Genomic DNA, 21,197 nt, shown 5'->3' with positions numbered 1-21,197 from the left:
CATAAAATCTTTAATTTTTACTGCTAGGTCTGAATGTTTAAAACTAGGTTCCTCAAAAGTTGTTTTAACAACAGTTTAAAAGTACTGTAAATATATAAAATATAAAATTTTATTTTTAGTTATTTAGTTATTTAAAGGTAAAATAATGGTTTTATTTAAAATGCAGTATTTAAATAAATATTAATCGTAGAAATCTTTTCGCTATTATGTATTTTATTATTTTCTACAAATAATAATATTTTCAAAAAATTCTTATCGTTCTACGTATATTAGTATTAACTAATACGATAATTACACTTTTTGTATGATCAAATATAATAATAATAGTTTGACATACCAAATTATTATTTGAAAATGAAATTATTTAAATTATTTATATTATTAATCAAACATAAATTGTATAATATGTTTAGAAATAGAGACTGACATACTTTTTCATGTCAGATTCGTTTTTGGTCTGGTGATGACTCATGTTCATCATATTTATTACAGTATGACTTCATAATGTCATACACACTTAAAATTTACTCAAACTAAGTGTTGTATAAAACAAATAAAAAAGTTTTTTGTCAAAAAAAACCTACTTTGATTTTCAAACGTATCTTTCTGAAATATTGTTGATGATCTAAGCAATTTTCCTCTATAACTTATTTTTTAAACTGATATTTTTGTTAATTATTTCAGTAAACTTTACAGTATAATAGAATTATTGTTGGTATTCGATTAATTTTATTAATGGATTTATTGACATTGATTTAATATAAAATTTAGAATTTATACCTCAGTAAATACTCTAGTTAAAGACTATTCAATTATATTTATTATATCATAATCCATAAAAGAACAATTGTGTTTCTAAAATTATTGTGTTGTAACAATGAAAAATTAAATGGTTATATTATGGTAAAATATCAGGTATAATAATTTAATACCCTACAATGTAATAATGCTATCGAGTTTATCAAAAACTATTTTAATATATTTACTGTGGAATTATTTTTCATTTAGTTTAATAAGATGTTTTGGTGTGTAGATCATGTTATATTTAACTAAAATGATAAAATTGGATTTTATATGAGGATGTAATTGAATGAGATATTAGAACATTTCCATGCTTGATAATACGAAATATATTAAGATTTAGATTTATTAAAATTACGGGATTTAGGGATTTTAAATACATAAATTGACGTTATGAGTGTAATCTAAGTCATAAATTAAAATATGCCACTCTACGTATATTTCTTTAATTGGTGAGTTACTATAAGATATTTTAGAAATGTGCGTACCTATACTGTATGCTGAACAATAAAATTATTAAATTAAGTGCCAACATTTTCGGGATGTATTTGTATTTAGTAATCAAAAGAAAACGTCGATAGTCATCAAACTAAATAAAATAATAAATCATTTTATAGTCACGAATATTGTTAAATCTAGTTCTCTTCCTCCGTTCAAATTTATGGACCGTAATATGTCAAGCCTAATTGGACAGCGATGAAACCCCGCGAGGTTTCAACTCCATTAACTGTTTGTGAACTCTTCTTCTCTAGGGTAAAAGACATTTTGAAAGTTTTATTAAAAACAGACCATTGGTGCGCGGGTTTCTGACAATCGTATTATGACCAAGAAATATGATACTATAATGAATGGAATTATATTTTAAAATTTAAATTACATTATATGACTGGATAATTAAGCAGTTAGTCTATAGTATACTTAAATACATATTGTAAACATTTTTAACAAATTAATATTATCAAACTATAAACAGCAAACATTTGTAAGTTAAATAAATTAATATATATTTTTAAAAAAATAACAAAGTGACAAAAATTAACGTATAATAATCGAAATTAAATTAACCATATCAGTAGATTACAAACTAACGTAAAAATGACTAACCCTGGATGATTTTTAGCTGGGGTGAGTGGTTGTCTTTATTAATATTAGTATTTTTATTGTGCCTATTTAATTGGTTTCTCAATCCAAATGGAAAATCAGGTCCTATAAGATTTGAACAAGTGTTTTAATTACAAAGTTGATAACCGCATTAGAATATGTGCCTTTTGAAGTTATTTGGTTTATACATAATATACCAAAAATATATTCATTTATAATTAAAATGCGTCGGTTGGTGAGACTGAGAATTTACAAGAAGTGGTACAATATTCGTTCAAGAATCTCATTATATGAAAACTTTGGCAAAGGTCGAAAATGTATAAATTGCTACCAAATTATAATTAGAGGAACGCCAATAAGAGAGTATTACTTTAAGTAAATTTAATTGAATCATGCCTGAAAAGGTCTTAAAAAGTGATTTATAAATATTTAAGTAATTTACACCTAAAGTATTATTTATCACATTTGTTTTTTATCCCAAACGAGAACGACACGCATACAATATTCAAATTTCATGTGGTTGTATATCTCAAGCGAATCAGATTTTTCGTTTTTAAAAAATCATCACGCAATGAGGTGGCGAAGTATTATTTTAAAACAGTCACAAATCAACGGAAACGTTGATTGCTTGTGGTATGATGAAGTGACAAAAATATTTGTAAAATTACGATTAAAAAGGTAATGTGGCAGTTTAGGTATTCAATGGAAACGACAACAGGTTTAAGTTTAGTACTCGGAATGATAATAATATATGCCAAAATTTGTTATATTTTAAAATCTTATCTAGGGGACATAATTATTTTTGAAATTTTATAACTTGTTTTGTTTACCATAATATCAAATAAAATAAATAAATAAAGCACTAAATAGGAATAGTAATATTATTTTAGTTATGTGAAAATAGTTTTATTTTGAGAAAATAATTTTATATGTAATTTATTTCATTATTAATAATATGTGCATTTTATTTAATCTGATTTTAACATACAAAAATATATAAATGCTTTACGTACTTGAGAAAACAGTGCCCTAAAGTCAAGTGCATATTATTAACATATTTTTTAATAAATTAGTTGTTATGAACATTTTAATGTTAAATATAAATAAAATTAACATATCATTTGTGAGAATTTGTGTATAATGTACGTAAATTTCATTAGAATATTGTTAATTTGTATTTATTACAAACACCAACGTTTTTTGCTTAAAAAAATTTACATTTGTTGAAAATTAACTGACTATTTTAAACTTATAAATATATAACAAAAACGTCTAAGAAATTTGAAAAATTTAGTGAGAAATTAAATGTTACGTGACCTTAAAACACGTATATTAATTTTTATTTTAGCTGTTTAAAAATAATTACGTTATAACTTAAAACTCTGAGAATAGTTTAGTTAATTTGAACAGTAGAAGTTAAATTGTGTCCTAGTCCAATTGTATAGTTTGAAAAAAAAACTGAGTATCATACAGTTTGGGTATAATCTTACGTATTTAGTTCTGATAAAAAATAAGATAATCCTTATTAAATTTTGAACGTATTACTGAATTTTACTTTGGTTGATCAAATCTAAACACTATGAACCGTGAACTGTTTAATATAGAATATTTAATTAAAAACTGCCAATCTTAGAATAAGGAATTTAATTAAATCCAGAAAACCTAAATTAAAGAGGTGAATATAGTTAAATGTATGCATAGGTATAATGTTTATTTATGTTTTATAAAGTCATATTCCTATAATTAGTGTATTTACCACGCGTGCACCAATAATTAAATGGTCTTTTAATTTACTACAAAGTGTTATGTTGGAACACGTATTTTTGATAAAGTAATCATAATTGACTAACTGAGTGCATTTTGAACTTTTTTCTGTTTTTTTTATATAAAATAAAAATAATAATAATAATAACAAACATTGTATATGAATAAAATATAATACCGTGAAATTATGCTATAATACGATGTCCATTGTTAGAGAATAAAGTTACTTATGAATGTTACGGCCAATGTCTATTTTTCATAGACTTTGAAGTGGTGTGTATTTTTTCATACAAAGTTACAACTATAAATTCATACAAATTATTTGTTAATTCAGATCATAATTTTCGAAATATTTTAATGAAGTTGAAAACCCATTTACTAGTCATATATAGAGCTTATTAAAAATGTTGTGCATAGAAAAAAATTTAATGAAATGAAAGAATAAAGTATGAGAAAATCCGCTTTGCTCAGTACTACGTTTATTGATTAAATTCGACGGACAATTCCGATTTTTCTATTGTCTACTACGTGTTAATAATGTGAAACATCGAAATTCTATCAAAATGTTATATAATATAATATAAGCTTTGATTGTCCATCACAAATGAAACAAAGGTACACTCGGTAAAAAACCAAACGACTTTTCCCTTCCGTTGTTTCGGATCAATTTAGTGTGATCCATACTTTAAACAAATGTATAATGTCGATTTACTGGATTTATAAACAAGTGAAAATCACCTTCTCTACTACCAAAATTATCACCTACTACACCACCATATATGTACATATAGACATTTTTTTTTAAATTTACGCTATTTCTAAGTAATCACCACCGAGACTAACATTTATTCATTTATATACACCGTTCTTCTCCTTCCCTCCGATTATCATGTTTTCTGTTATACTCAACCGATATAGTTGTTTGTAGCCTCATTTAAACGAACGTGATATATGATGTGACATTATATCATATTCTGTTAATAATGTAATTACAGTCAACAAATGTTCACCTATCTAAGGTGACACGGGACAGGAAAATCACAAAATCCAATAAATAAGCGGTTGGGTCAATCACGGGCAAAATGCCCTTCATATAAATATATATGATTTCATATGTCAAGATTGACGGTTGTTAAGATCAAAATCGGTATGGTTATTGTAAGCCAAAATACTGGATTCAGATATTTTGTTATGATAATATTAGTAGGTCATGGTAATATGGTGTTTATAGAATTGTCGAAATAATTTCTATAATATACTTATTATTACTATTTTGTAGTGTATCTACTACAAAAATTCCAGTAGGAATTTTCAGTGCATGATATTTAACAATTGAGTGTATGAAAAAAAATTTAAAATATAGAATAAGTAGTACTTATTAGTACTTATTTACAAATAGTGTACTATAGACGTATTCTTCATTAATATAGTATATCTACCAGGTATATTTGAAAAATATGTGTTGTATAACAGGTTTAAAAACAAAATTAATTTACATGTATACAATATACATGTATTGTCATAATAGTGTAATACATACGATCAAAATGAAAGGATTATCTTTTCTGTAGTCGCATTATATAATATTATATCGCGTTTTACATCAAGTTTTATTCATAGTTACTTTAAACATTTTCAACGTGTAGGGCTTGGCTTTACTTCTAAGTCATGCGCGTTTTATATACATTTTTTTTATACTTCAGTTGTAATTTTTTTTATAAACCCTTTTTGTAGTATAGGAAGGAAGTATGTTCAAGTTTATATATATATATATATATATATTATTCTGTACGTCGTAAGCAATCGATCAGAAATAATGTCACACGTAGATTGCACTTCGAGATTCGGTCTTAATTTTACGCGAGAAAACCCATATTTTACCTCTATCATATAAATTGTTTTCATACCAACTATTGGCAGCATGTCATAATATTATGTTATATCGCTTGAATGTAAAACGTACGCAATAGTGAATCTCTCGATATGACATTAAGATTTATTATCGTTTCACCGCTGTTATATAATTTAGAGTTATATGTGTACTATAATAAGTCATTAACAGATCTTGTTTACCGTGTTATACAACACACACAGTACACATACACACACTATATAAATTATACACGCTATACAGAATATTAATATTTTCGTTGCAGCATTAAATTTGTGTGCATAGTATTCCATGTTTGTGGTTGTCTGTTGCCCTGCGCATTACGATAATTCTGATACAATAAAGTCAATATCTACAACGGTAATAAACTCGGGGATTTCAAATTATGCGACAACGGCATGCGGCTATTTTGTTTACACCACAATATTAATGTAGTTTTCATTATGAATGCATTATTCATCAGTTATTGATTATTAAGAAAGGCATTTTGACGTTCAATGAATTGTAATGTAATGGGAAAAAAAATGAGTCGATTGATGGTTTTCATATTCCTATTTTGTTGATCTTATCTGCTGTCAAAAAAAAAAAAAAAAATAGTAAGAAAAAAGTATTTTATTCGACATAAATATGAGTATTATTTTGTTATAATTCGTTGTGTGCTCAACTAGGGAGAGAGGATAAACATATCGTATTACAAACACAAATACTACTTGTAAAAACCCTACTCCTCTGTATACTTAATCGTGGTCGAATAAATGTGTCAACGAGACGGGAAGTCACCGCGTTCCTATACGTTATGAATTCTAACATTACATTTGTTTGTCTATAAGGCGTTCGACGTCCTGTCTTACTTTGTTTAACAAACGTACATTATTTATACAAATGGTGCGGTGAGGACCATTTTTAAATGTAAAAAAATCCATTGTAAAGTCTTGTCGTTTTCATGGCCCATTTTCAATCGAACACAAAGTTCCAGTGAATAAATTTATGTTTACGCGAATGCGTATATATTGGTGAAACAATGTGTCGACTTTATAGTAAGTGTATATATGTATATATGTATAATATGTATAATGTTTATGTGAATGTGTGTGTAGGTAAACGACGGGACGGATTTTCATCGACTGCCGAAAATATATTATAATATATTGAATTCGATTTGTGAAGTTTACGCGTGTGAGACTTTCGAGCGGATACACACACGCGTTCACTTAAATCCCGTCCCATCTCTTGTTGTTCTCCCCGCACTTATGCCGAAACCTCTCCCGCCGTCGTATCTGTTTCCTTTCGTGTTTGTGTAGTTGTTTTTTCGTTTATTATACAAGCAAACACGCTAACAAGTTAACGGAATATGTCAGGTCAGGCGTTTTAATTATGTTGTGTCTGTAGAGGGCGAATTGGTAGAGCGTGTTTGCGGGGAAAGGGGTGACCTTTTAAAACTGTGCGCCGTCAGTGATGCATATATTTATTACTTTTATTATTATTATTATTGTTGTTGCTGTTGTTGTTGTTTTTTACGATACCAGAGATGCTTTTCGTATATCACGTTCGAGTAATTACCGTAATAACTTAAACATATTATATGATACTACTATAACTGCGAAACTCGTCGCTGGTTTAATTTTGTATACGACACGTGGGTTAACTTACAGATCTCTCGAACTAGATGGCTCGTTGTCTTCGTGGTCTTCCGACGACATGGCGATCGTCGTATCCAGGCCTTGTTGTTGGGCAGCTGTCATCACCTGGAATCATGTACCACGAAAAGTTTTAATGTTTTGCAGACACACATACGGCCGAAATATAATATAAAAAGGTATATTTCGAGTATATGAGTTATTTTTGTAGGGCATTGTTTGTGTGATACAGTGTTTATTCGTGTATTTCAACAATTATATTATTTAATTTCGCTTCGGTTAATTTCATACAAATATTAAAACGTAGTGGTTTAAAATTATCGCTTCGTTTCCACTACCGTACACGAATACAATACATAATACGTACGTATTATATTTATTATTTTTTAAGGAGTTGAGTTTTTTTTTTTTTTTTTTAGTCGTATCGTTAAATTTCGGTTTAGTACTTTTGCGTGCATATAAATTAATAATTATTTATTTTTATTAATTCTATCAAGGTATCTAACCCTTTGGGATTATTCAATTCGATTGCTTGTAACCCAGTGGCCGATTTTTCATCCCTTTTTGATAAAAAAAATAAGTTATAGAATGAATTACATTCGATGATGAATCACTTCTCAATGTCGGATAAATGTTGTGTATATATATATATATATATATTACCTTCTCTTATACATTACGTCAACAGATCGTTGTATCGGACAAAATATGCAGCTTATGTGATAGGGTTCTGTCAATAAAATCGGAAATATCACAAATTAAATTTCACTGAAATCAATAAAAAGTCGCTTTAGAAAATATGTTTGGTATTATAAAAAAATAAATATATTATCATTTATCAGTTTTATCACCAAAATAATAAATTAAAAGTGACATTGAATAAGGAATATCGCTAAGAAAATTACTGTGTATATTTGTTTTACAATAATTATTATCATCGAGTTATATATCAAGGTTCATAATATTATGATTAGTTCAGTTAACTAAATTTACTATTCAGAAAGTGTTGATAATGATTCATTAAATCTTTAGAATTATATTTTTTTATAATCTTATAATTTGTGTAGAATTATTTATATTAATAGATACTTTAATGTTATAAATATATATTTTTTTAACATTTGGATATTTTCTTTAGTATTAACAATAGAGTTATAATATTTCTCTATAATAATTAATTATCTATGATCTAAGTTATAATAGTCTATAATTTATGTTACATTAGTTATTATATTATGCGCGTTATGCAGCTTATAAATTATGGTAGGTATAATAAAAATTGATTAATGTATATGTTTATAAGTTGATAACACGGCGTTCCGTGTATGCGTTATTACTACATTGGTGCGTAGAAGACGAAAATCAATCGTAAATAATACACAGTGAACCTTTTTTTGTCTATCAATTGATAGTACTGTGTATGATGACAACCTACTGTCTTATAATTATTCTAAATAAATTGTTTTTTTTGAAGCTTGCGATGTGATTCTATTCAATTTATACTACGAGAAAATCTATTCATGTAATAAAATCAATATATTAAAAAACTTATATAATAATTTATTTAAATATTGTGCGATGTTTATTTAGTCACACAAACTCAACATAATACTTTATGTGTACTTAACAATTTATTTATATTCCTATAGAATTTTTAAATTATATTTGATAAATTAATATTACCATAATATAATTTCAAAAACTTTTATCGGGTACTTTTTTTTGTTTGCCAATTTTTATACAGGGAAAATGCTAATATTTATAAAAGAAAATTACATTGCACATTAAACGCCATGTTTAAAATTCTTTACTAAGAATTTTTTTTGTTATGCATATGATTACACACTCAAATAGAAAATATTCTAAAGTTATTTTATTATATATAATAATATACACAGTGAGTTATTATAAAGAATGTTACTTACTGTTATTGTTAGTGCGTGAATGTTTATAGATAATAATGTTGGTAGGTTTTAAGCTATATATACGTTAACTTCATGATGGTATTTTAATAAATTTTTAAATTTTAATGTTTATTTAAGATTTACATTTTAATACGTCATTTTAGATTATAGTTATTGAGTTTTTTATATAAATAAATAAATAATAGTTATTAAATACATTATTCAAATAAGTTGTTCATTTATAAATTTAAAAAAAATGTAGGTATACATATTATTAGAGTATAATAACTATACTGTATTTAAATTCAATAAGTTAAACGTTAGATTAATTACGATAATTATTCTATAAATTCCTTGATAAGAGGGAGGTGAATATTATCTAAATAAGTGTATAAAATAAAATTACATCCATACAAATGCATGTAGTTATTTATAACTTAATTATTTTAATATTGCATTTTTATTAATTAAACATAATAATAATAATAAAAACAAATTTTTGCAATACATTTTTCACAATGATTTATTTTTTATTTTTAAAAAAACGTTAATATTCGTATTATGTATTCGATTTATTGAGTTATAAATCATAACGTTTCTGAAGTTTGAGTATTAAGTTTTAGAAAGCTTTATTAATGAGTTTGTCATCTGTATATCGTACACAAAAACGAGAAACATAAAAGTTTTAACTATCATATTTAAAAGAGGGATAGTACATAAGGGATTGAGAAAAAGTATGTCTGTTTTATTATTCCCTCATGTTGACCTAATCGTCTACGAAAAAGGTGACAGTATGAATGAAAAGTTCAACGATCAAAATTTTTAACTACTTTCCTTTGGTATTGGGTCATTGGGGAGTGGTTTGTATATTCACCTTTATTGCATAATAAATGTATTTTTGTAGTTTTCCGGTTAAAAATATTAAAGATTTGTTAATGAATTATTTTATATAACTTTTTTCTATTTTATTTACGTGAGTATAATAGCTTAAATGCATGTATTGTTATGTAGTCATAATTATTATATATAGAATCCTAAGTTAGAATCATAATATTATAATAATTATTAAAAACGCACATATTAATATTTTTATATCGTTGATTTTTTTTTCATAAATTTTAATATAAACGTTTTTAAAATATGAAATTAATATTAATCAATAATAAATGGTTAAAAATACAGGCATAATTCTTTTATTTTTATGTTTTATTCTAAAATTTAAATTTTAAATTTCGTGTAGTTTACTTGTATTATTACAATTTATTTGTATATTTGTAATTATAACTATATAATATTTAGCGTACACATTTTAAGTGGTGGAAAAATAAGCATAAGTATATAGTATAGTTTAATTAGTGTAAAAACCATTGTCTCATGTGTATATACATTACATTCAAAATATTCTATTTAATAATAATTTTTTTCTAAAGGATTTAGTTATTTTTAATATTTAAAATAAATAGTACGCGTATAACTTTTGAAATGATTAAATGAACAAGGAAGATTTTTAACAATTATTACATTATATTATGTAGACTACAAAGGTTAGAATTGCTTAAGTTGTCCCCATTTATGTCATTGCAGTACACTTATACAAATTCGTAGGACTTTAGTTTTTGGTAATTTTAGTAGTTTATTATGTTGTTGTATTAATATTTTTCTATGATAATTTATTCATAAAACTGTTTTAGAATTGTTTATATTTTTGTAAAATTGTTCGGTACACAACCAAGTTATACCTTCATCTAATTAAGTATAGATATTACGATATTTATTTTTTAAGAGTTCAGAAGTTTAAACAAAACAATTTCACAGATCTTTTGAACTTATAGTTACGCATTATTTTGTACAAAGCTGTGTTCATATAATAATAATATTATATCTGTACAGTCTATAATATTATATTGTCATTTACGTTGTTGACATCTCAAAATAAATATAAATGTATTTTAACAAAGACAGAAGAAATTGACTTCTTGTTCAAAATATTCCTTATTCAACTTTTAAAGTTATTTAGAATTTTATTCTTTGATCGTAGAAAATATATATTAATTGGAATATTTATGGAAATTAATCTTCTGTTATTCTTGAAATTATTTATGTAATCTCTTTAAACTAATTTTAATTAAATTTAAGTATATAATAAACCCTTTTCATAAATGTTATATTAAAAACATTATTAAATCTATAGTTGAATGGTATTTTTTGACATGAATTATAATTAATATTATTATTTATTTTTGAGGACTAATTTTTATGACATAATTTTTCTCGTAAAATTGAACATTCTACGAGATTATTCGGTATTTAAAATAATTAACATTTAACATAATTTGATCAAATAAACTGTAAAATCTTGATATTTGTAACTTATTTAAAAAATCTATTGCTTTTTAAATATTACAAGATTTCATAAATTTAAAAAACATTAGATTAGGTTTGGAGGAAAATAATAGATACTTTTATAGAATTATATTGCACGGTGTAAATACATTTAATTTATTCACGCTTGTGTTTTATAAATTTGAATATTATTTTCCATTTAATAGGCAGTTTAAGAAAGTGTATTAAAAACTTTTAACTTATTTCATTAAAAAATATAGTTTGTTTTATTGAAGTTATTGATTAGTTTATCGCTTATTTATATAAGTGTATTGAGTATGTGCAGGAATAGTACCTAGAATTGACTTTGTTAAGGTTTGCATTTTGAATAACACAATAAAATGTACAATGCCAGTTAATTTTATGTAATACTCTTTGGCATTGCTATACGACAACATTATAAAATTTGATGCAATTGTCCGTATTGAATATAATTTGTCATTGGAAATAGCCATACCGACGTATACAAAACGATTTGTTGAACTGTTGAAGGTTAGAAAATTGTATACTAGCGTTTGTTGACTTTCGAAATATAGACGTCCGGTAAATGTTGACATTTAAATTTGCACGTTTTTGTTATTTTTTAGACTCATTCAGTTTTTTTTATTTGAAGTGTAAACGTGATATAGTATGTTATTTATTTATTTTTTTATTTTGCATATTATATGTAATTATTATCACGCAATGGTAAGCCGCAACTGTATCGTGTCATTTAAAATTGCATAATTGTGTGTTGTTTCAGTCTTACAAATGCTGCTGCACTTGTTATGCATTTATATTTCTAAGTGTTGAAACCTTAAAACTTAAAATCCACCCAAAAAAGAATAAATTGATATTCTTCTTTATGTGCAGCAAATAGATTTTAAGTAGTTACAAACGAACTAGTATACTGTTAGTATACATTAAATTGAATAAAAATCAATTTCGTAAACACCGGTCGCTGCGAATGTGTTTCATAAATTGTTAGATTCTAAAAATAATTTTATTTTCCAGAATGTTTACCAAGCATACGATACATTTTTATATTATATGGATATTGCCAGTCATCGGTGATTTTAAGTTATTGCGACAGTCAACATTTGATAAAATGCGCTCATGCGGTAATCCTAACATTTGTACATACATATAGTTCATGTGTGAACGGAGTTTCTCGGTAACTTGACTAATCGTTTTCGGTTCGTTGCTAATTTACTTACCAATTTATAAACGACAGGTTCCTTTCAATAATTTCCACGGTACGTTCAAAAATATTTCTGAAAAATCTGTTTAACAGATGTATGAGGTTATTTTTTATATTAACCAAATAAACTATTACAAATAAATTATTTCTTTGTAAATTTTTTGTTAGTTAAAATAAATTTTTCTTTCCTTTCCATTTCGAAACAATGCGAACCCATAAGGTCTTAATCAATAGAGAATATACGTTATTTTAATGTATGTTTCACATTAGAACGATTTTTAATCGATAAACTCATATTCATAAAACAATTATTTGTAAAGTACTTTTACATCTGTAAGTTATAATTGTGATTACTTTTATTTTCTCTATTAGTTCAAACGTTTCAGTTTTACTTGAAATCATTGATTTTGTTTAAGGTTTAAACGTACGTCTTAGTGCATGTATTAATTTAGTAGCATTAAAAAAGTATAAATGATGTGATTTGTATTCATACAACATTTTACATTATGTTAATTTTAATTTACCCATACATTTTGTAAATTTTATTTTAAATTTCAAAATAACGATTTATTTTGTTTGCAAAGTGATTGAAGAATTTATTTTAAGTTTTATTTAAACTAATTGATAAGAAAATAACTAATTAAATCTATTTTAGGTATATACCAGATTTTCATCTCATTACCATTTATATTTAAGTTTTATGAATTTAAGAATATGCTTTAATATTAAAAATGTATAGATGTAGGTATAAGCATGAACTTGGCGAGTTTTGTTTTGTTCGGAATTTCGCTAATTATTTTCTATGGACGCAATCTTTTCAAATTTGCGATTGAAAATTTTTAATTTTTCTCGCCACTGTAAATAATATGTGACCAAGCATTTTGGTGTAGAATCGTTAATAATAATGTCTGTTGACTCTAAATAAAATATATAATGTGTTTATAAGTAGGTGTTTGTTTGTCTTAAATGAGTGCTTATGTATTTATGTTTGTATGTATATTGTATATGCATGTGTGTGTGTATGTTTGTATGTATATGTATGCAAACAAAAGAGTTGAATCGAATAGTGGGCGTAGTACGCACTAGTTGTAAAGAGTGGAAAGAGTAGTTTTACTCTGAAAATTGGAGCGGAAGGCAATTTCCTTTAGAGCCGCACCCTCGAGGGCACGCCTAAACGCTGGGAAAAATTCGAAAAGTGACTGATTGTCACCGGCTGTACAGGTTCCTTAATAATTTAGCGTACTATGTGTTCTTGCGGATTTTTCCCCTTTATGTTGTACATCAAATAACACTTCCTAAGTATACATGTTCGTGTAATATGTCTAATTTTCTGAGGAAAATTCCTCCGACGGATTGCGCACAACGCGGAAAAATAAATTGTACTCACGCTAAATAAGGATCAGCTATACCGTTATTATAGCTGCATGTATAGTTTCAGTCGTATATATAAATGCGAACACGCGCATTTCGGCTGGCACGCGTATGCTATATATTATTGTTATTATTAAGATACAAACTCGTAACGCACATCCGCTATTAGCTTCGGTTTACGTAGGGATGAGTATGTATTAAGACAGGAAATATGTCGCTGGCACATGTCGGTGTGGTGGTTTTTAGTTGGTATGAGTATATATTTGCGTTTGACCGGTCAGACAGACATATTATGGCGTAAGTAACGACTAATGGCTACTGTTTTTATAACCACCGTACTTAATACGACGTAAGGTTATTAAGTTGAATAAATAAACGATATACTTTTGAATTATCTATAACGTGACGTCATAGCGTTAAATTTTCTATCGATACTAAAAATGTTTATTATCTGCAGTAAAATAAACAAAATAATAATCGTTTAAAACTGTCTATTAAAGTGGGAAAAACAATATTTAACCGGGTATAATTTTGGATATTTAAAGTATTTCGTTTTTAAACGATATAGATTGTTTTTTTATTAACACATTTAATAAGCTATTATATAAACTATCAGTGTGTATGTGTTATTATGAATTTATTTTAATCATAACGATTTACGATATCAATATGTGTTTATATTACGTCATATTCCGTTTTATCGTTATTATTTTTTGATTTTATTATAATGTTTAATGATAAACAATAATAATAAACGTACTGCAAGAGCGGCCAATGAACATTGTTAAATCTTAAATAGTATTATTAATAGACAATCAATTACAATTATTTACAATAAATTATAAATATGCAGTTTAACTTTTGGATTATAATTAAAATCAAAATTGTTTATATTATTAAATTACTTTTAAACGGCATTTTGAAATATTATAAAAATAATTCATTGAAATAAGTCAACGTGAAAACATCAATTCCTCGAGTTAAATGCAGGAGCATCAGATCAAATTAGTGGTAAAAAGTCAAGACAGTTGATATAACCCTTAAATAATTTATACCCAAACACTAAATTACTTACATAGTTTAACTAAAGATTAAATAGCCTTAGCCAATGTGGTTTAGAATCTCAGTAGTTGATGTATTTATAAAATCAATTTTGTACTCAAATATGTGTATAATGCATCTTTCTAATTTACCAAGTTATTAAACTTGACTGGGCAGAGATGGGTTTTATTTTACGAATCTAAAATCAAAAATCAATTTCACTAATACGCTAAAAAGCATGTCAAAATAATTATATCTTTAAAAAATATTATAAGAACCTAAAACTCTTATGGCCAGTTGTACCGTATCCGATTAAACTCCGATTACGCTTATTCACTGATAATAGATATTTTAACCGGCCTAATTCGGCCTATTAAATTGTGATTAACTTTAATTGGAGTCGGTACAACTGGCCCTTAGGGTTTAATATGGAAAAAATTAATGTGACGACTTCTAAAAAGATAAGAAACATTGTCAGCAATATTTAATTCATAACTAAAAATTAAATTGATAATTTCGGGGATAAATTTCAAACTAAATTTCAAATCTCTGTTAAACGTATATCTTTAGTTTAAGTATGATAATTTGATGTTTTTAATATTCCGTCTAATCTTGAAAATTTGAGTGAACTTTTGGAATCTATGTATAATTGAAAATCAATTGTATACACATTTTGTACCTTACCGAGTAAAAATGTTTCACCAGTTAATAGCAAACATTCAACTTTATATGCAGTACGTAAACCCTATCTACTAATTTGACAGAATCAGTTTCAAACTGACACGATCAAAATATACTTTGGTCGATTAAAAAACGCCATGAAGGAGTCAATTGCAAAAAAAAAAAATTGACGGGATTGCATAAATCATTCAAATTATTTATAATACGGTTGTACAAAAAAGTTTTTAAAAAAAATGGAGTACTCCAGTCGTGTTGAGCTTGTAAAACGTTTAATCGAACGTTTACTCGATTGACACAATGTTTATGGTACAATTTATGTCAAGAAATTATCAACGAAACTCCGAAGAGTTTGACATTAGCACGTTATTAATATACGGTGGGTATACTGGTCATAAAGCACGATAATACATTGCATTTCGTATGGTATATAACGCCATAATATTTCAAAATTCACAAGTCGATATCACCTGATTTCTAAAAATTTTGTTATCTCACTGAACGTAGATATCGAATGTTTAACTTACATTGAATATAGTTAATGTTGTTACGGGTACTTACAGTGGCGTAGCCAAGATTTTAAAATGGAGAGAGGGCAAAGCAAAAATATTTTTAAAAAAGTACTCAATAATTAACTGATAAAAAAAATTACTATCAAACAAATTGATAAGAATTTAAAGCACTAACCCTTATTAAATTTTTCAAATGTATAAAATAAACTATATAAATATGTTAATACATTGGTACCGTCAAAGGGGGTGGGGTATGGCCTACTCCCCCCATGATTACACCACTGGGTTCCTATATGCACAATTATTGTCGTCGTGATAATACGCTACGCATTCGTTATACAAACGTTCATCAATATTATGGCTGGTTTTAACCACGGAATCGGACCGCTACGGTTGAAATGATTGATGAGCCGTATACCTAGATATATACGTAGTCACTACGGATTTCGTTATTTGAATTTACTATGTTTGGTAAAATTGACAAATTTATCTAATGATGTTCTGCGAATTGGACAGCTTTCAATCAAAGTTTTATCGTGGCATCGTTCGTCGTTTGAAAGTATTTTGTATTGCTACGAACAGCGTTTTAATCGATAAAATTGTTTTTCGGTTTATATTATTTACATATTATATTCTTATATTTGTATCATTTTGAGATCAATGTTTGGAGTAAATTAAAGTTTCATTTGTAAAATAAAAATATACAAATAAGCACATTACACAATACATTTATACAGTATTTATTTATTCCATGATGTTTATGGTTATTTTATTCGTTCGGTTTTCTTTTAATTGGCTGCTTTATTTTTTATTTTATTTGTATAACTCACGTGTCTTCTACAATATGCAATCACGCATAAAACTCTTGGGACATGTACCTTATTATACAATATGAACGTAATTATCATCGTTTGTATTTATGTAAAAAGTATTTATAGTTGATTTCAAATAAATCCTTTTATACAATCGTATATTATATGTGAATACAAGTACTTGTTAAAAAAGTATTACGCATTAAAATCGCGATGGATTGGACGTTGATTGTATTGAACGTCTATTATTTAGCACAATACATCTTGAATTACGATGCTTCGGCGTATGTTAAAGGTAATCATATACCTATATCATATATTAATAATACCCAATAAAAATAAACGAATTGTACGAATGCTGTTCTTCGATATTTATACATGGTTATATTCAATTTTAAAACTAAATATGCATAATTTAAAAAAAAAAAAACCATTTTAACAATCATTACAACACGTTATACACACAGCATTGATCACATTACGCATATTTTTCAAATTCAAAAAAACGGTTTTATGAAATTATTGACTGTACGAGTGGCGGTGGAAAATCGGAATTAGAAATAAAAACGGACTATTGGCGGGAACTTATGTGTCTGCTGTGTAAAGTTTATTTTATATTGATATTTTAGTATACAACGTAATTTTGTTGTTGGTCAGGCTATTTGAGCGGCTCGTATACCGATGGGCTATGGTGATTAGGTTACGCAATCGAAGCCGTTTTCGAGTAAATCACAAATTTGTTATTATCAAATTTAATTGATACAATTTCACATTGCAATAAATCCAGTTTTTAATTGGCTTGTCGCAGAAAAGCTATAATGTGAAATCATAAAAATAATTTGATAGTATCCCAAGTGGTCTGAGAGAATACATTTTAATATCGAAATACATAAATATTTTTCAATTTTTATTTTAGTGGGAGGTCAACTAAATATTTGACAGTCTTATACAATTCAAAGCGTTAATTAACATAGGTATCTAGTATGCTTAATTATTAGAATATTATTCTGAACGATTTACTTATTCGTTATCTCTTTAAGTCTTATTATCTTTAGTTAATTATAATTTTATTTTTATTTTTAAGACGCTTGTAAGATTTACGGTGCTCTTATATAAACAAAATTATTATGGGGTTGGCATATTTAATGGTTCTATTCAGGAGGTGTTGAAATAACCATAAACATTATATAGTATCTCACAAACTCGGATAGTTTTACCTTAAACCCACCTACCAACCCTACACATCAAAATATAATGCTTAATAATTATTTATTTTATTCACTTTATTTATAACATTCATTAATATTAATTTTATTCAACTACTGTCCATCAGTGTTTTAGTAATATTTTTCATCAAAATATCAGTTAATGTTTTTTTTTTTATTTATATAGATGCATTGATAATGGAAGCTAAAAAAACGCAACTTAATATATATATGTTAAGTATTCGGATACATATTTAAGTACTTAAAAAATCATACATATTTTTATTTTTGGTTTAGTTGTATTCATATGGATCATTATTCAAATAATAATGTATTCAAAAATATAATCATATAAAATACCATAAAAAAAAAATTTCATTGATTATATATTCTTTACTATAATTATTATTATATAATACAAAATATGTTAATACCAACATAAATCAGCAATTGTATGCCTAGATTCTGTTTATAGAAAAAAAAAATTGAATCATAAATACATATGTACCTATATTTTAAAATATATTGAATTATTAAAATCAAAATAAACAAGAAAACCGATAGTATTGCATACAATTTTTAAACACCAGTGAATTTAAAATGACTAAGAGCTGATAAAAAAAAAAAATGAATAAATAATTAATGAAAACAATGAAAAAAGACTGTTTCTGTATATTATGTTATGTGAAAGGACATTATTGTTATTATGAATTAATTGATCAATCCATTATAACACCACATATTTAAAATCCCGTAGTTGCGTTAGTTTACAATGATTACATAGATTACCAAAATCCATTTATCAAGAGAATTCAATATAATATGATGTTTGTTGATTCACCTATAGTGTCAAATGTTGGTCTGACAACTAAATTAATGTGTATTTGAAAATATTTTGATATATTTCTATTTTTAATAAATTTACATCTTTAGAATTTAAATTAAAATAAAATATTTTTGCGGACAATAAGAAATTATTATAGATAGCTATTTGAATTCGGTACGTGTGTTTTAATTATAATACATTATAATATACCTTTTTATTACTTGTAGGACATGGTTATTAACCCCTCAACGTTTATTAAATATATTTTTTTTATGTATACATATGTTATAAAATATAAAGGTAAGAAACACGATACGAGTTTGGAGGGGTAATGGAAGAATAATAAGCCATATAATAAAAAATATTTTTATATAAAATACAATTTATAAAGAGTTGGGCTACATTTTACTTTTTTTTATCGTTTGTGTTTACGTTATAAAACATCATCATTTTGTATATACCGGGTCTTCATTTCGTTTTTTTTCGGAGTTGCAAGAATATATTTTATGCCAATTTTAACATTCTGCTATCTAGTCAACCTGTTTTTTTGCTGTCATTTTTTTTTCCATGAGATTTAATAAATTTTCTTGTGTTCATCGTATAGTTGATTGCATAGCCATAAGTTATATTTTTCTATGGTATATGTCACTCAATTTTTTTACTACTCAAAAATTAATAAATAGTTTTTAATAATAAAATATTTTACGCACATAATAATTGCATTACTTTTGTTATTGATCATTGAAAAAACATCAAGGGAAAAGTTATTAGTTATAAAATGTACAATTGTAGACTGTATAGTTTAAAAACTTTATAATGGTAACATAGTAAGTTATTTTACAATTTAAATATTTTTTACTGTAAATATTGTTAAATAATGTAACAAACGGTAGAATGACATTTATTAAACTATAACTACGTTGTTAAATTTAATTATTTATAAAAAAATAGATCAGTTAGTCCCGAAATTCTTTGTTCATTTTAGTTAGAAGGGATTTTATATTTTTTAAATTCGTTGATGTAGCATTTTGTTATTAAGTGTTTCACTGTAAGGTTAACGCTACAGTTTGTAAATTGGGGAGGTTCCTTTTTGGATATTAGAAACTTGTGTATTATTTTACTTATCCTTGTATGGGCCATCTAGAGACGATTAATTAAATTGAATTGTTTTCTTTACTGTTTGTACTTATATTTGGCCAATCATAAATTGTGTTTTTAATTTTTAAATTTCCATCTGCTGTTTTAACCAGCGTATTTGCTATTTTATTTGTGTAAACATTTTAATTTGGGTTTTGATGTCGGAGTATATTGCAATGTTTAAAGTTATATGTAGTTATTTTTTCATTTAAAAATTAAAACTTGGTAGTGGTTCCTTCAATAAACATAACAATGAAAAAATAAGGTACCTATAATTTTTGGTTATTGGACAAATATCAGTTAAAACAATAAAATATTTTATCTTTTACAATTACTTTAGTTAATTTTGAATTAGATGTGTGTAAATATTTATGGTAATGTGGAATAACTAAAAGAATAAACCTTTTAAATATGAAATTTTAAATATATTTATACCTCATATTTATTTAAATAAAAATAGAATAGAAAATCTTAGTATAGTTTAATGCATAATAGTATATTAGTATTACAGTAAACCCATATTTATAATTATAGTTCCATTTTAGCTTTTTATATTTATATTATTATTACCATCATACATTATAGATATCTATACTAAATAATGATTATTATTAAAATAATGATATTCTTCGAAATATTTACAATTTGATAATATAATAATTAATAGCAGTTTTAAAACTATATAAATAACATAATATATTGATGAAAAATTAATGATGGAAGGTTAGTTTGTAGAACCAATAAATCTAATAAAATTGTCGTCAAACATCAATGAATGATACAATTATATCGTTGAACAAAATTACAAAGTTGAGCAAAATAAAAAAAAATGGTCTGATACATAATATACATATAAATATTTTATTTTGATGCTCTATTGGAATGTGGTGCAATCAGTGAACCCGCTAAAATCAAATACGGAAAATCCAATATCTTGGATGGAAATTTAACATTA

General features: G+C 25.8%; 2 protein-coding genes across 4 annotated transcripts in view; one reads left to right on the top strand and one right to left on the bottom strand.

Moving 5' to 3' along the window:
* The window catches only part of LOC132930525 (14 kDa phosphohistidine phosphatase), a 155,395-nt gene that overhangs the window by 30,047 nt on the left and 104,151 nt on the right, over positions 1–21,197 (top strand). The window lies entirely within an intron of this gene.
* Positions 1–21,197, bottom strand: part of LOC132930157 (arrestin homolog) — a 99,896-nt gene that overhangs the window by 27,851 nt on the left and 50,848 nt on the right. Inside the window, exon 2 of the mRNA XM_060995859.1 lies at positions 7,208–7,302. Within this exon, the coding sequence (XP_060851842.1) occupies positions 7,208–7,299 (92 nt within the window). The 5' untranslated portion in view covers positions 7,300–7,302. The remainder of the gene's footprint in view (positions 1–7,207; positions 7,303–21,197) is intronic.

The sequence above is a fragment of the Rhopalosiphum padi genome, chromosome 4 (genome assembly GCF_020882245.1).
Source record: "Rhopalosiphum padi isolate XX-2018 chromosome 4, ASM2088224v1, whole genome shotgun sequence".
Taxonomy (NCBI): Eukaryota; Metazoa; Arthropoda; class Insecta; order Hemiptera; family Aphididae; genus Rhopalosiphum; species Rhopalosiphum padi.
This window is presented reverse-complemented; position numbering and strand designations above follow the sequence as displayed.